Source organism: Ovis aries, chromosome 14, assembly GCF_016772045.2.
Source record: "Ovis aries strain OAR_USU_Benz2616 breed Rambouillet chromosome 14, ARS-UI_Ramb_v3.0, whole genome shotgun sequence".
Lineage (NCBI taxonomy): Eukaryota > Metazoa > Chordata > Mammalia > Artiodactyla > Bovidae > Ovis > Ovis aries.
Window position 1 is genome coordinate 57486566 of NC_056067.1, and position 16083 is coordinate 57502648.

At 51.0% G+C, this 16083-nt stretch overlaps 1 protein-coding gene across 2 annotated transcripts; it reads right to left on the minus strand.

The window, feature by feature from the left end:
* Nucleotides 1-563: 563 nt before the first annotated feature.
* On the minus strand, nt 564-14304 carry VSIG10L (V-set and immunoglobulin domain containing 10 like). Of its 2 annotated transcripts, XM_027977539.3 has the most exons (10): nt 14237-14304; nt 13323-14156; nt 12629-12922; nt 12196-12480; nt 10731-10985; nt 10057-10335; nt 9353-9646; nt 2842-2955; nt 2519-2673; nt 564-2029 (listed from the first exon to the last, which is right to left on the minus strand). In XM_027977539.3, the coding sequence occupies exons 1-10, from the start codon at nt 14274-14276 to the stop codon at nt 1970-1972; spliced, it is 2610 nt and encodes an 869-aa protein (XP_027833340.2). In that variant the 5' UTR covers nt 14277-14304; the 3' UTR covers nt 564-1969. The 2 variants fall into 2 exon arrangements, with proteins under 2 accessions (XP_027833340.2, XP_060254772.1); XM_060398789.1 differs by lacking the exon at nt 9353-9646.
* Nucleotides 14305-16083: the final 1779 nt, after the last annotated feature.

Below are 16083 nucleotides of genomic sequence, written 5' to 3' on the forward strand. Positions count from 1 at the left end.
TCCCACTGTGACTGGTTCAGAGGTGGGCATATGGCCCAGCCAGGCTAATGAGAGAAGGAACACCAGAGCAGTGTGGATTTCCCAGGAAGAGCTGCTCTTCTGTTGGGATAATGTGGCTCAATGGTATGAAGTCAAGATCTGCAGATGTCCATTCTCCATCACATGGAGAGATCTTGGGTCTATGGGGATAGCACTGGTGGGGAAGACAATACATGGAGCCTGCGAGTGATAGAAACACCATGGAATGCAGAGTGGAAAGTCTAGAGAAACTGAGTCCTTGATGACATCATTTGAACAACTGGATCAAAATTTACCTGGTGCCTACCTTCACTTACATAAGCAATAAAGTCCAATGTATGTTTAAACCAACTCAAGTTAGGTTTTCAATTTCTAGTGATTACAAAAGAAATGAAAATTCTCACTGACATAGAAGAGATGTAGAGGTTCCAGGACTCCAGCCATCACCTTTCTAAAAAGATCCAAGGTCTCTATTTTCCAAAGGCCTCTTTCACACCAAACTTTAGCCAGAATGGCTCACATCCTTTCTTCCCCTGAGACAGATATTGTTGCCTATGCTTTATTTGTTTACAATTTCATCTTTGCCCACCTTCCATGACACAGACTGAGACATTTGGTTTCCCAGCCTCCCTCACCGTGATATGGCTTGGTCAATGAGACTTAAGCGAAGTTTCCTATCAGGCTTCCTGGAAATTTTCGCCTCATTCATGTGAGGAAAGGAACCCTGCTCCCTTCCTTTTGTCATTAGATACAGTTGTGTGAAGATGTGATGCCTGGAGCTGCAGCAGCCATCTTGTTACTTGAGACAATATGCTAACACACTGAGGGTGGCAAAGCAGAAGGACACAAAGAAACCAAATACTTGATGGTGTCACTAAGTTGTTGAGCCACACTGAAACTACCTACCTCCATATTTCTTTCCCTCATTTACTTTATTACTTATAGCCAAAATAATCTTCATTGATGCACTCTTTCCATTTCCAGTGAGAAACTCAATTGGAAAAGGAAGTCATCCTGCTGGGGAGAGCAGCAACAAGCCCTGAATTTCACTGGCCCCAGACAGTTGATCAGATGACAAATACTTATGGATGTTTTTGTGCCAAACTCTGTGTTAAATGCTGGTGATAACGACATGGTCTCTACCTTTGTGTAACTCTCAGTTCAGAGAGGAAGTCAGAGGTTAAACAAGTAATTACATATTTACATACAAGAAGCAGGAAGTTCTGAGCCTCTAGGACCTAATTCATAGCCAAGACAGGTTTGGGTCATGGGTTAGAGAAGGGTCCTCTAAGATAACATTTCCCTTTATACTTGAAATATTAATGATGCAGAGCAAGAATCCTGCTCCAGGTGCAGTAAACTCTAGAACAAAGGCCTGGAGGCAAACTAAAGTATGAAGAAGAGAAGCAGGGGTGAAATTTCTGGAAGGGGAGGTTAGAGGGGCCAACAGAGGCCAAACCGCTAGGCTTCAAAGGTCCCAATGAGGAGCTTGGACAATATCTGAAGGGCAATGGGCAGCCCTAGAAGGGCTTAAAGAGAAGAGGTATGTGATCTGATTTGAGATGAAGATTCTGGGAACTGGATGGGGCGTAGCCTGGAGGAGGCAAACATCGATATAGGAAGACCTTTCCAGAGAATGAGGCAGGGCACCCTCTCCAGCTCCCAGCCGCACAGCATGCCCTGCCCGGCCGCCACAGACCCTTGCCCGCTTGAAGGATGTACAAACCACACTGTTCGGTTAGCAGGAGTCCCTCCCAGCCGTGGGGTCCCATCTCCTTAGTTGCATGAATACAGGGAGAATCTTCCTGGGCGCCGAGAGAGGGAGACGGGAAGTCCCACTTTCCAGGTCAAACCATCAATCACAGTGGGACAGGAAGTCCCTGACTGCTACGAAGGCGAAACAGGAAGTCCCGCCCCCAAAGTCCTGCACAGAGCGAGCCACTCGGCCAGCTCACACCTGTGTAGCCGTCCGAACGGTTTTGGGGTCCCCACCTGGAGGCATGCCGGTGGCCTAGAAGAAAGAAGAGGGACGGGGAACAACCACAAAAGTTACCCTGGATGTGACATGACTCACCCTTTCCCAGCACTAGCTCGCACCATTCCAAAATTAGCTGAGTTCCCAACATTTGCAAGGGGGGAAAAAGGTCTAGTCACCCTTGGGAGAAATAAGGCATGCAACAACTCAAATTTTATGGGGAAGAGATGTTCTATCCCACTTCAGAGAGAAAATGGAAGTTTCCCAATTTTTATGGAAATGAATGAAGGCATTTTGGGAAAATTGGAATTTCATGCATATATATATATATATATAATGGAAAGTCCTGTCCAACTTCTGTGTATCAAAAAAAAAAAAAAAAAAGAGAGAGAGAGAGGGAAAATCTATCAACTTTCTGAACCAACAAAAAAAGCTGGAGGAAGAGAATTCTGACCATCTCCTCTGCCTGACTAAAACACAAAAATTTCCACCCCCATTCTAGGACCCTGGGGCACCCATACTCACTGGGTGGGCCCTGATTGGGCTAGGGTTCTCCAGTGGTACTTTGAGGGGCAGAGGCTGTGGGGTGTGCACTGGGGTCAAGCCCTGCACCTTCTTTTCCGGTTGGGGGACTACAGGGGTCCATGTGCCGGGTTCCTTCTTTTTCTTATGCACCTCTCCTGGGCAAGGGAAGAGGAAGAGAAATATGAACACTTGATTGGTGTACCCACATGCCCATTCAGTCAATGGCAAAGGAAGCTGGGCTGAATGGACTGGAGGTAACTGCTGCTGATTGGTTCAGAGGCTGAACCAGTGGGACTCTTTTCAGGGGTGGGTTCCCCACTTACTTCGAAAGCGGCACAGACAGCAGATGCACAGGAGGAGAAGAGCTGCCAGGAGCGCCAGGCCTAGTAGGGACCCCAGAACGATGCCAGCGATGGCCCCGGGGCCCAGGGTGGGACCTGGAAGAAACCAAGAGAAAGGGAGTAAGGGGAAAGGAACCAAAGCTGGACCTGTTTCCTGAGCCTTCTGCCTCAACCCTCCGCTCGTCAGAACCCAGGAATCTAAGACCCCTTACACCCTCAGTTCACTAAACGTTTCCTGAATGACTGTAGTGTGTCTGGCATTCTGTCACGTGGTGAAGATCCACTGGTGAGCAAACCAAGAAACCCGCTTTCCTGTGGGTTGATGTTAATATTAGGAGGGAAATCAGAAACAAATGTGTAAATAGATAACATAATTACAGACTGTCTTCAGAAGAAAAAATAAATGTGCTATGAGAGAAATTTGCTTTTGATGTCTCTGCTTTCCGGAGCAAAAGCAGACACATCATTTTGCTGGCAAAGGTCCCTACAGTCAAAGCTCTGGTTTTTCTAGTTGTCATGTACAGATGTGAGAACTGGACCAGAAAGAAGGCTCAGCGCCAAAGGATTGATGCTTCTAAATTGTGCTAGAGAAGACTCTTGAGAGTCCCTTGCACTTCAAGGAGATCAAACCAGTCAATTCTAAAGGAAATCAACACTGAATATGCATTGGAAGGACTGCTGCTGAAACTAAAGTGCTAATCCTTTGGCCACCTGATGCGAAGAGCCTACTCATCGGGAAAGACCCTGATACTGGGAAAGATTGAAGGCAAAAGGAGAAGGGGGTGGCAGAGGATGAGATGGATGGATGGCATCTACCAATACAATGGACATGAACTTGAGCAAACTCCTGGGGATAGTGAAGGACGGGAATCTGGCATGCTGTAGTCCATGCTGTTGCGTCAGACACGACTTAGCCACTGAACAACAACAAAAGATAGAACTAATGGAACAGGAGATGACATTTAGAAAAGCTGGTGAGGGAAGGTCCTCGAGGAAGTAACATTTGAGCAAAGACCTGGGGAATAGGGAGCCAGGCATGCTAAACAGGGGGACAAGGGTGTTCCAAGCAGAGGGAACAGAAAATGCAGACTCAGAAGCAGGAAAGAGTTATCTGTGTTCAATGAAGGCCAGTGTGGGTGGAGGATATGGAATGAAGGTGGAAGAGGTAAGGGTTGAGGTTAGAGGGATTAAGAGGGGCCAGAACCTGGGCATGAAAGGCTTTTAAGCAAGGCAGCAGCAACATGGTTTGATTTGCATAACTTTGGCATCTACTTGGAGGATGGACTGTAGGCTGGCAAGAGGGGGCATAAAGACACCAAGAAAATGGCTACTGCAGTCCAGGAAAGAGAGGACTGTGGTGCCTGACCAGAGTGTAGAAGTGAAGATGGAAAGAAGTAGATGATTAAGAAAGCATTTTGGAATAGAATTTGTACCCTGCTCTTGTGTGAAAATTGTATAAATTTTAATTATGTTGGATTGGCTCATAGTGCTTTTCAGATCTACTATATCCTTCTACTTTTCTGTCTATACATTCTATTAATTTTTGAGTGTGATATTGAAAGTCCAGCTAAATATCTTAATTTATCTACTTAGAAAATAATTGCAATATACAGTTGAACTACGTGTAACTTTGTTCTGTATTTTCAAAGTCTCCTGTAAAGGTATTATCATACTTTCATGGTTTAAAAAATAAAAAATTTAAAACTCAAAAAAAAAAAAAAAAAAGCATTTTGGAAGGAAGTGATGGGACTCTGGAGATATTTGGGATATTACAGGTGATGTCAGCATGTGGGTGGTACCATTTTCCAGGACAGAAAGACTGGAGAGTTGACAGGAGCTGGGTGGGCAGGGTATAGTTTGGAGAAACATCAAGAGGTTTATTTTGGACATGTAAAGTCTGAAATGTCAGTTGGACATTCAAAGTGAAGATGACAAGTAGGGAGGTGGCTTTTCAAGTCTGCAGTTCAGAGGTCTGGGCTGGAGATCAGATATTTGAGCCTCATCTGAGTATTGATGATATTTAAGGCAGTGAGAGTGGAAAGGCCACACTGGGGAGAAATATAGGTGGAGAAGAGAGCTAAGGAAGGACGCATCCAGTACTTAGAAGCTCAGCGTATTCGCAACCACTGAAACCCCCACGCTTCACAGCTAGAGTCTGCGCACTGCCATGAAAGATCCTGCGCAATGCAAAGAAGGTCCCGTGTGCTGCAACTAAGACTGATGCAGCTAACTAAATCAATAAAAATTTTGAAAAGGAAGTTGGAGAGTCTTACTAATTGTCTCCTCCCCCAAAAGATAATAGTCCCCGTGAACGTGACTTTACTTGGAAATACAGTCTTTGCGGATGTAATCAAGTCAACATCTTGAATATGCAAAGACTTCATTTCCAAATAAGGTCACACAGCTATGTATCTACATTTTTCCCAGCATCACTACTCTGGCCCTTTGGGGTCATTAATAAGTGAAATAAGGGTTTCCTGAACACAAGCCCTGACATACCTTGACAGCTGATCTGACAACTGAGACAGTTTCAAAGTAACTAACAGGCAGGATAAGCTGGACAAAGGGACGACTCACTTCCCAGGTGAGATGGAGTGGACGGTGTGAGATCTCATCGTGCTACTCAGGCATGCAATTTCAAACTTCAGTTCAGTTCAGTTCAGTTCAGTCACTCAGTTGTGTCCAACTCTTTGCGACCCCATGAATTGCTGCAGCACGCCAGGCCTCCCTGTCCATCACCACCTCCTGGAGTTCACTCAAACTCATGTCCATCGAGTCGGTGATGCCATCCAGCCATCTCATCCTCTGTTGTCCCCTTCTTCTCCTGCCCCCAATCCCTCCCAGTAAAGTCTTTTCCAGTGAGTCAACTCTTAGCATGAAGTGGCCAAAATATTGGAGCTTCAGCTTTAGCATCAGTCCTCCCAAAGAACACCCAGGACTGATCTTTAGAATGGACTGGTTGGATCTCCTTGCAGTCCAAGGGACTCTCAAGAGTCTTCTCCAACACCACAGTTCAAAAGCATCAATTTGGTGCTCAGCTTTCTTCACAGTCCAACTCCCACATCCATACATGACTACTGGAAAAACCATAGCCTTGACTAGACGGACCTTTGTTGGCAAAGTAATGTTTCTGCTTTTCAATATGCTATCTAGGTTGGTCATAACTTTCCTTCCAAGGAGTAAGTGTCTTTTAATTTCATGGCTGCAGTCACCATCTGCAGTAATTTTGGAGCCCAAAAAGATAAAGTCTGACACTGTTTCCACTATTTCCCCATCTATTTCCAATAAAGTGATGGGACCAGATGCCATGATCTTCATTTTCTGAATGTTGAGCTTGAAGCCAACTTTTTCACTCTCTTCTTTCACTTTCATCAAGAGGTTTTTTAGTTCCTCTTGACTTTCTGCCATAAGGGTGGTATCATCTGCATATCTGAGGTCATTGATATTTCTCCCGGCAATCTTGATTCCAACTTGTGCTTCATCCAGCTCGGTGTTTCTCATGATGTACTCTGCATATAAGTTAAATAAGCAGGGTGATAATATATAGCCTTGACGTACTCCTTTTCTTATTTGGAACCAGTCTGTTGTTCCATGTCCAGTTCTAACTGTTGCTTCCTGACCTGCATATAGGTTTCTCAAGAGGCAGGTCAGGTGGTCTGTATTCCCATCTCTTTCAGAATCCAAGAAACACCTGGGGTAACAGGCAAATTTGGCCTTGGAATACGGAATGAAGCAGGGCAAAGGCTAATAGAGTTTTGCCAAGAGAACGCACTGGTCATAGCAAACACCCTCTTCCAACAACACAAGAGAAGACTCTACACATGGACATCACCAGATGGTCAACACTGAAATCAGACTGATTATATTCTTTGCAACCAAAGATGAAGAAGCTCTATACAGTCAGCAAAAACAAGACTGGGAGCTGACTGTGGCTCAGATCATGAACTCCTCATTGCCAAATTCAGACTTAAATTGAAGAAAGTAGGGAAAACCACTAGACCATTCAGGTATGACCTAAATCAAATTCCTTATGATTATACAGTAGAAGTGGGAAATAGATTTAAGGGACTAGATCTGACAGACAGAGTGCCTGATGAACTATGGATTGAGGTTCGTGACACTGTACAGGAGACAGGGATCAAGACCATCCCCATGGAAAGAAATGCAAAAAAGCAAAATGGCTGTCTGGGAGGCCTTACAAATAGCTGTGAAAAGAAGAGAAGAGAAAAGCAAAGGAGAAAAGGAAAGATATAAACATCTGAATTCAGAGTTCCAAAGAATAGCAAGGAGAGATAAGAAAGCCTTCCTCAGTGATCAAGGCAAAGAAATAAAGGAAAACAACAGAATGGGAAAGACTAGATATCTCTTTAAGAAAATTAGAGATACCAAGGGAACATTTCATGCAAAGATGGGCTCGATAAAGGACAGAAATGGTATGGACCTAATAGAAGCAGAAAATATTAAGAAGAGGTGGCAAGAATAAACAGAAGAACTGTACAAAAAAGATCTTCACGACCAAGATAATCACAAAGGTGTGATCACTCACCTAGAGCCAGACATCCTGGAATGTGAAGTCTAGTGGGCCTTAGAAAGCATCACTACGAACAAAGCTAGTGGAGGTGATGGAATTCCAGTAGAGCTATTTCAAATCCTGAAAGATGATTCTGTGAAAGTGCTGCACTCAATATGCCAGCAAATTTGGAAAACTCAGCAGTGGCCACAGGACTGGAAAAGGCCCGTTTTCATTCCAATCCCAAAGAAAGGCAATGCCAAAGAATGCTCAAACTACCGCACAATTGCACTCATCTCATACAATAGTAAAGTAACGCTCAAAATTCTCCAAGCCAGGCTTCAGCAATATGTGAACCATGAACTTCAAGATGCTCAAGCTGGTTTTAGAAAAGGCAGAGGAACCAGAGATCAAATTGCCAACACCCGCTGGATCATGGAAAAGCAAGAGAGTTCCAGAAAAACATCTATTTCTGCTTTACTGACTATGCCAAAGCCTTTGACTGTGTGGATCACAATAAACTGTGGAAAATTCTGAAATAGATGGGAATACCAGACTACCTGACCTGCCTCTTGAGAAACCTAGTATGAATCGTTTATTTCTGAGATTTTCCATTGAATAATTTAAGACCACAGCTGACCCCTGGTAACTGAAACTTTGGAAATAAAAACTGAGGATAAAGGGGCTACTGTATCTTTTGCAGGGGGGAGCACAATTCAACCAATCAAGTCAAGATGAGATCATGAGGGTGGGTCCTCATCGGATATGACTTGTGTCCTTACAGGAAGACAGAGACACATACAGGGAGGAGGAAGAGACTGTGAGAGGCTAGAAGCAGAGGCTGGAGTAATGTCAAGGATTAACAGTCACTATCAGAAGATAGAGGGTCCCTGGTGGCTCAGCTGGTAAAGAATCTGCCTGCAGTATGGGAGACCTGGGTCTGATCTCTGGGTTGGGAAGATCCCCTGGCGAAGGGAACGGTACCCACTCCAGTATTCTGGCCTGGAAAATTCCATGAAGTATATAGTCCATGGGGTCGCAAAGGGTCGGACATGACTGAGGGACTTTCACTTTCGCTTTATCAGAAGCTGCTGCTGCTGCTGCTGCTAAGTCGCTTCAGTCGTGTCCAACTCTGTGTGACCACAGAGACAGCAGCCCACCAGGCTCCCCCATCCCTGGGATTCTCCAGGCAAGAATACTGGAGTGGGTTGCCATTTCCTTCTCCAATGCATGAAAGTGAAAAGTGAAAGTGAAGTCGCTCAGTGGTGTCCAACTCTTAGTGACACCATGGGTTGCAGCCCACCAGCCTCCTCCGTCCATGGGATTTTCCAGGCAAGAGTACTGGAGTGGGGTGCCATTGCCTTCTCCATATCAGAAGCTAGAAGGAGGCAAGTGAGGATTCTTCGTAGAATCTCAGAGGCAGGGACTTCCCTGGGGTCCTGCGGTTAAGAATCTGCCTTCCAATGCATGGAATGTGGGTTTGCTCCCTCACTGGGGAACTAAGATACAACGTGCTTTGGGGCAACTAAGCCTGTGGGCTTCAATGAAGCCCTAGTGCAGTCAAAATTTTAAAATTAATTTAAAAAAAAGAATCTGCCTTATTCAGATCGGATGTGCGGTTCGATCCCTGGTCAGAGGAGATAAGATTCTACAGGCCACAGGCAGCTAAGCTCTGTGGGTCACAACTAAAGAAAAGCGCACACGCTCTAGAGCCCAGGTTCCACAAGAGAAGCCTGTGCACCGCAAAGAACACAGTACAGGAAAAACAAAACCAAAAAACAACTCAACAATCTCAGAGGCAGCCTGACCCTGCACAGACTCCTGGCTTCCAGAGTTGGCAGAGAATACATTTCTGTTGTTTCCAGCCACACAATTCAAGGTACCTAATTACGGCAACCCCAGGAAACTAACGCAAAGAAAGAAGAAAGATCCAACTTAAAGAGACTTGAGATGGGGAAGTCCAGGAGAAAGGCTCCAACTCACCGGCCTGGTAGATCTGGCTTTGGGAGGGCATCCCTGGCTGGCCCCCCAGGGTGGGCAGGATACGAAAGACCCAGGTCCTGGGATTCTGAAGAGGGAGGGGTACCACAGCTGAACGCTCCCGAGGCCCCAGGATGAGCAGGGAGACCCAGTCCGAGGCAATGGCTCTGCCCGGGTCAGGGCCCTCCACCTGTGCCTGGATCTGGAAACGGCTGATCAGGGCCCCGCGCTCCACATCCCAAGTCAGCACTGCTGCGTCCCGGGTTCTCTGCAGCCTCCATGAGGAGATGGATGGTCCTGGGGGGGTGAGGGGGGTCAAGGTGGAAGCTGGATCCACCGGTCCAAGAGGGAGAGGAACAGGGGTCACAGACCTGGACTCCTAAGTCCTAGAAGCAGAGGGTCTGGAGACCCCAACTCCTGGATCTGAGAAAGGAAGAGACTGGGGGCCTGGACTCTTGGGTCTGAAGAAGCAAGGGTCTGAGGGTTCCCTGGAAGAAGTGACTGGGGTCCATGATTCCCTGAGGGATCAGGGAAATGGGGGTGGGAATCCTAGGGTCTGGGGTTGGAGGAGGCCCAGGACCAAGATTTGTGTGTCTGAGGGAGGAGGGACTGGGGGTCTGGAGCCCTAGGTCTGAGGGAGGAACTGGCTGGAATCCCAGTCTCCTGGGTTTGGGAGAAGAGAGGTTCTGGGAAAAGGTGGGACTCACCAATGAGGGTGATCTTGTCAGCCCCAGCACCCAGCGCCCCACTGCACAACACGGAGTAATTTCCCAGGTCCCGATCCAGGCTGAAGTTGCCAATGAGAAGTCTCCGCCCATCCTCGGTGAGCCGCAGGCGTCCCCCGCCTCCTGGGGCCAGGGGCCGCCCTTCCCGGGCCCAGGATGCTCGGGAAGGTGGGGGACAGCCAGACGCCTGCAGGGCTACCTCTGCCTCTCCGGACCGTGTCTCCTCTACGATCGGGTGAAGCAGGACCTTTCGGGGGGCCTCTGCAGGCGGAAGAAACCCGAGTAAGAAAGTCAAAGGAGTCCTGTGCCTTTTGGTGAATCTAATAGGGTACCTTAGCCACAGGAGGAAGATCTGCCCTTTCACTCTCTCCCTCATTCATTCGTCTTTCTTAACGAGGACTTATGAAGTACGTGCAACAGACCAGGTCATACTATTCTCAACCATTTGTTGCTCTGAACACGTGGGAGAGTGTCAGTTCTCTTGGTGGGTCCAGGAAAGAAATTTTGGACTGGCCCCTGCTTGAGGTATAGAGAAAACCTCCGAACATCTGTAGGGTTAAAAACAGAGGAAATCCCCCTCCCTCGAGTCCTGAAGGACCAAAGCAGTACCCGCTCCTCCTCGGGGGAAACAGTAAGGCAATCCCACAGGCTCTCACCCGGGGTGACAGTGCACGTGCGCGTGGTCACCAGGTGGCGAGCAAGGCAGGTGACGGAGACGCCGCTGAGCCGGGGGTGGGCGGGGACCACTGCCTGGAGCACAGAGGACGCCAGTCCCTCCTGGACGCCTTCCGGGAGACCCTGGAACTTCAGGGAGGCGGCAGGGGCCCCGCCGGGCCACGAGCATCGGAAGCGGAGGCTGCGATCCCCAGGACCCCCTTCGACTGAGCACTGAGGGGACCCAGGGGGCAGATCTATGGAGGAAAGGGAGAGATCAAGGGGTCAGTCGGCTCTGTGTCCGTTCTGCCCCCAGCCCCTTCACTCCTCTTCTTCACCTGACCCCGCCCAGTAGGCACTGACCCCGCCCATTCTCCTGTAAACCCCTCTCGCTTTCCGGCAACTCCAGGGCTAAGTGGTTAGCCCCACTACCGGTCCCGGATTTCCTAAGGAAGCTTCATCTTGCCACTCTGATTCTTTTCCTTCCGCTCGTAGCCCCGCCCCCTTTCCTAGCTCCACCCCTTCCACCAGGGTCTCGGCCCCCTCTTTGACCCTTCCCTTTTGTTGTCACCCCTGCCCTTCCTACTGGGCCCTGCCCTTCCTACTGGGCCCTGCCCCTTTTCTAAAATGATCCTGTCCCTTTCTAGAATGAATTCGCCCCTTCCTCTTGTGACTCCGTCCCCTTTCCCAGGTAACTTCTTTTCCTGATCCCAGTTACTGGCCCAAGCAACTTAGGCCCTTTCCTATCTCCTGCTGGTGCTGCTACTAAGTTGCTTCAGTTGTGTCTGACTGTGCGACCCCATAGACGGCAGCCCACCAGGCTTGCCTGTCCCTGGGATTCTCCAGGCAAGAACACTGGAGTGGGTTGCCATTTCCTTCTCCAATGCACTAAAGTGAAAAGTGAAAGTGAAGTCACTCAGTCGTGTCAGACTCTTAGCGACCCCATGGACTGCAGCCTACCAGGCTCCTCCGTCCATGGGATTTTCCAGGCAAGAGTACTACTTTTTGTCATTTACTTTGTTGTTCAGTCGCTCAGTCGTGTCCGACTCTTTGCGGGCCCATGGACCGCGGCTCACCAGGCTTTCCTGTCCTTCACTGTCTCCCGGAGTTTGTTCAAATGGACTCATGTCCATTGAGTCGGTGATGCCATCCAACCATCTCATCCTCTGTTGCTCCCTTCTCCTCCTACCTTCAACCTTTCCCAGCATCAGGGTCTTTTGCGATTTACATCCGCTGCTTGATTTGTAGAGATTGCCCCTTGCCCAGAAGTCTCCGCCCTCTCGGTAATGACCCAGGCCCTTCTCCTCGCCATCCTTTCTCCTCTCCTTCTCCTGGGCACCCCTGTTCCTCTACAGAGATCTCCGCTCCTCCCTGCCGGCCCCGCCCCTTCACGAGTCCCAGCCGCTCGTTGGTACCGCCCCTTCTCCCGGGCATCCCCGCCCCCGCATCCTGCCCAGCCTTGCTCACCCGCCACTGTGAGGTTCAGCAGCGAGCGGCGGCGGCTGCTGGTGCGCGGGTTCCTGGCGATACAGGCGTAGGCGCCGGCGTGGCCGGGCTGGACCGCGGGCAGCAGGAGGCGCGGGCCGGCGGGCACAGCGGCTTCGGTGGGGTCGGCCAGACTCCAGGTGATGTCGGCCGGTGGCCGCGAGGCGGCGGTGCAGCTCAGGGTCACGTTGCTGCCCGCGGTGACATACTGGGCGGGGTTGGCATCTCGGTTCGAGGACACAGTGATGACCGGCAGATCCGGGCCATCTAGGCAGAGGAAGGGGGTTGAAACCGAGAAGGTCAGGGTCATCTGGGGCCGCTCCAGGATTTCCGAAGATGGGACATCCTCCCTAGGGACTCCAGGAGCCTAAGCCCTCAGATCCGTGTCCCCGACTGGAGGCGTCCCCCTACTCACAGAAAACACTGACGTCGGCCGTGGCCTCTGTGTGGCCGAAGGGGCTGTGCACGCGGCAGGTGTACCGGGCGTGGTCGCTGCGCACCGGACGCGCGATGAGAAGCTGGTCACCCTCTGCGCGGATCCGCAGTGGCTCTGCTCCCGCAGACTCCACTGTATCCAGGGCGCGTCCGTCTCGTGTCCAGCTCAGCTCCCCGCGACCTGGTCCCCACCCCATGCAGCGCAGCCGGAGCTCCGCTGCTCCTTCCTGGGTCTCCGGAGCCTCGGGCTGCATGGACAGCTTGGGCAGGGGCTCTGGGGAGGGGGCACGGGCTCAGGACTAGGCTCTCAGCCCCTGGGGCCCTTAGGTCCAAGACCCGGTCCCTGCCACCTCTTACACCCAGGACCTGGCCCAGCTGAGTCCCCATCTAAGCCCTCCTCTTAGCCCCAGGAATCCTCTTCTCACAGACTAAGTGCCCAACTCTCTCCTCTCCGGGACTCAGGAGTCAGTGTCCCCAGGAGTTTTGGTCCCCAGGTCCAGCTTCCCTCAAGCATCGGCCTTGACCCCCAGCTCCTCTTCTGTCTCTTCCTAGCCCAGGAGTCCTCTCCCTTGTCTAGGAACCCCTGCTCTACGGAGGACACAGCTACAGAACAGTGGTAACCTGCCCACCAGCAGGCCCCTGCAGTCAGCAATCTGGAGTTCAGAGCCACTTACCATATACGCCCACCGTGAACTCCCGGATCTGCCGGGAGACCCCAGCCCGGATGACCTCCGCTGTGTAGACCCCAGCATCCTTCAGCTGAGCAGAGGTGAGCTCCAGGCCCCCTTGGGCCTGGTCAAATCGTAGGCGGTCTCGGTAAGTGGGGTCCAGGCTAGTCAGAGGGGCCCCTGCCCCCAGGCCCCCCGCTGCTAACACCTTGGAACCTCGGCGCCAAACCACCAGAGGGGGTGAGGGGCCAGGGCTGGGGACTGGAACCAGCCGGAGCTGGATGGTGGTCCCCACCAGGACTGCAAGAGGCTCCCCCGCCTGAGGGGGGAAGCTTGTCCCCACATGGGCCTCTGAGGACACTTTAGAACCCAGGCTCTGGGCAGAGAACTCAAGATCCCCATCCTTAGGGGAGTATTTTGAAGCTGGGGCCTCCACAGAGACTTTAGTATCAGGGAAGTGAGCAAAAATGCCCGAAGCTGGGGTTTTAACAGACAAGGAAGGCTCCCGGCTTGGGGCAGCAACCTGCAAATCCGAAGTGTCAGGAGATACATTGGAACTAGGGATTCCAGAGAAGGGTTCCAGATTCAGATTTTCGCTCTGAGCAGAAATATTGGACTCAAAGGAATCGTTCAAATTCAGCCCCTTGGGAGACCATTCGGAAAGTGAGGTATCTGTGGAGACTTTTGAGCCTGTCGTCTGATCTGGGAATTTCCAGCTGGGGAGATTGATGGAAGGAACTTTCGCACCCGGGCCCTGGGAAGAGCTTTCTGGGTCTGAGGAGAGACTGGTTCTCTGAATTTCAGAAGAGGCTTGGAAGGCAAGGATCTCTGCTCCGGAGGCTGCAGAGGAGAGAAGGGGAGGGTGTTGCTGGGCTGCAGAAAAGGGGGCTGGTGGGGAACCGGCTGAGCTGGGGGCTTACCCAGGAGCAGGAGGAGCTGCAGAGCCCGTGAGGTGTCCATGGTGCTGGCCGCACCCGCGAGGATACTGGAGCAAGACCCAGGGCCTGCACTGATCCCTCTGGGGCTGGACAAGTCTGACAGGACTGGTAGCTTCCTGGGCGGGGAAGAAAGACAGATGTAGTGGGAGGTGCCAGGATCCCCCACCCAGATCTGGTGGCTGAGCCACCGACCCCACCCAATTTGTCCTCATCAACTAGTCCCAGCTTGGGGCGGGGTGCCTAACCTGACCCCTGCACTCCCCACTTGCGGGGGCTTGGGGGTTGGGGCAGGGTAGATGGTGAGAGTGGAATCCCAGCTGGTAACTTAGCAGCAAGTTTGTGGAGAGGAGTAGGGGAGGTGAAGCCAGGAAGACTGCCTGGAGGAGGGTGAGGTGTGCTTTCAGAGAGCCCCCCTCTTAATGGCTGTGGTCTTCTTCCCCCGCAGCCTCCTGGCCTCCAGTCCACTCTGTCCTGCCAGGCCTCAAATACCCCTGGTCTGATCCTGCTCCTCCTCTGCTCTCCATGGTCCCTTTTTGCCCTCAGGGCTGTTTTGAGTGGCTGTTTTCCACCCAATCAAATCTCCGGAGACCCACCCAGAGCTGTGTCTCCTTGACCCCTAGACCCCTAGTCACACTCTGTCCCACTAAACTTAGGATCTTTCCTCTAACCCCACCCTCAGGCGTTCTCCGTCTCCATTCAGCTCCACCTTCTAGAGGGATGCTGGAAGCCTTCCTCCTGCCTCTCTTCCCCTCACTGCTGTCAATCTCCAGATTCCATACCACCCCCTTGGCCCCCTGAATCTCTCTGCTCCATCCCTTCCTCTCTTTCTACTGGCATGACCCCAGCACAGGCCCTGACTCCTCTCTCTATCCCCTTGCCTAGCCTCCTCCCTCCAGCCCATGGATCCCCAGATGGTGGAGTCTTTCTAACCCCAGAGCTGCTCCTCCCGCCCCTCGGCCAACCCTCACAGCCCTCCTACAGCTCCCCAGCACCTGCCCTGGGAAGACAACCAAGCTCCTCATCCAAACATCCAGGGCCTGCATCACGTAGAGCCACCCACTCCTTTTCCCCTCCAGCACTTACTCTTTGAACACTCCGCCATTCTTCAGCCCATCTCTTCCCTCCCAGCCATGGCCTGGACAGTTTCCTCTGCCTGGAATGTTCTGGCTCAGTCCCCCACCCCCTCCCACCTAGCTAAACCACAACTTGTCCCTCAAGTCTCACCTTATTAGGAACCAAAATAATAATTACCCACTTATCATGGGCCAGGAACTGTGCAAAATGCTTCTCCGGCATTACCGGCTAGAGCCCCTTCTAATCGCTCTATGAGCTGAGTGTTTATGAACCAGGATACTGTGGCTCAGAGATGTGAAGGGACCTGCTGGAGGTTGCCCAGGCAGAGGGAAGAGCTTAGTCTGTGACGGTCAGGCTGCTCACTCCTCCTGAGAGCTTCCCCCCAATCCCATGCTAATGATAATAATGGTCATAATACAGAGTGAGCATTTTCTGCACATCAGGTATGGTTTCTGCACATCATGGTATGGTGCTATTGTAATTAACCCTCCAAAATCCCATGGGGTAGGTTTTGTAGCTTCAAAATGGCAAAAAATGCCACACTTCTTCTGTTAAGAAATAGAGTCTATGCCCCCTTTCCTTGGATCTGGGTGGGCTCTGGGACTGTTGGACCAAGAGAGGGTACAGCACAAGTGGCCCTGTGCGTTTCTGTATCTAGGCCTTGAGAGACTGGCACTGTCCACTCTCTGTACTGTGGGGCACTCCCTCTTGGGAGTCAGCTGCCATGCTGAGAGGAAGCTCAATCACCCCCCCAG

Excerpts from the sequence above, each read along its gene's own strand:
- VSIG10L (XM_027977539.3), bottom strand. The coding sequence starts at position 14,276 with ATGGACACCTCACGGGCTCTGCAGCTCCTCCTGCTCCTGG. Across the intron at positions 12,481-12,628 it reads GGCCGACGTCAGTGTTTTCT|ATGGCCCGGATCTGCCGGTC; the intron begins GTGAGTAGGGGG and ends TCCTCTGCCTAG. Across the intron at positions 2,030-2,518 it reads GCCCAATCAGGGCCCACCCA|GCCACCGGCATGCCTCCAGG; the intron begins GTGAGTATGGGT and ends TCTTTCTTCTAG.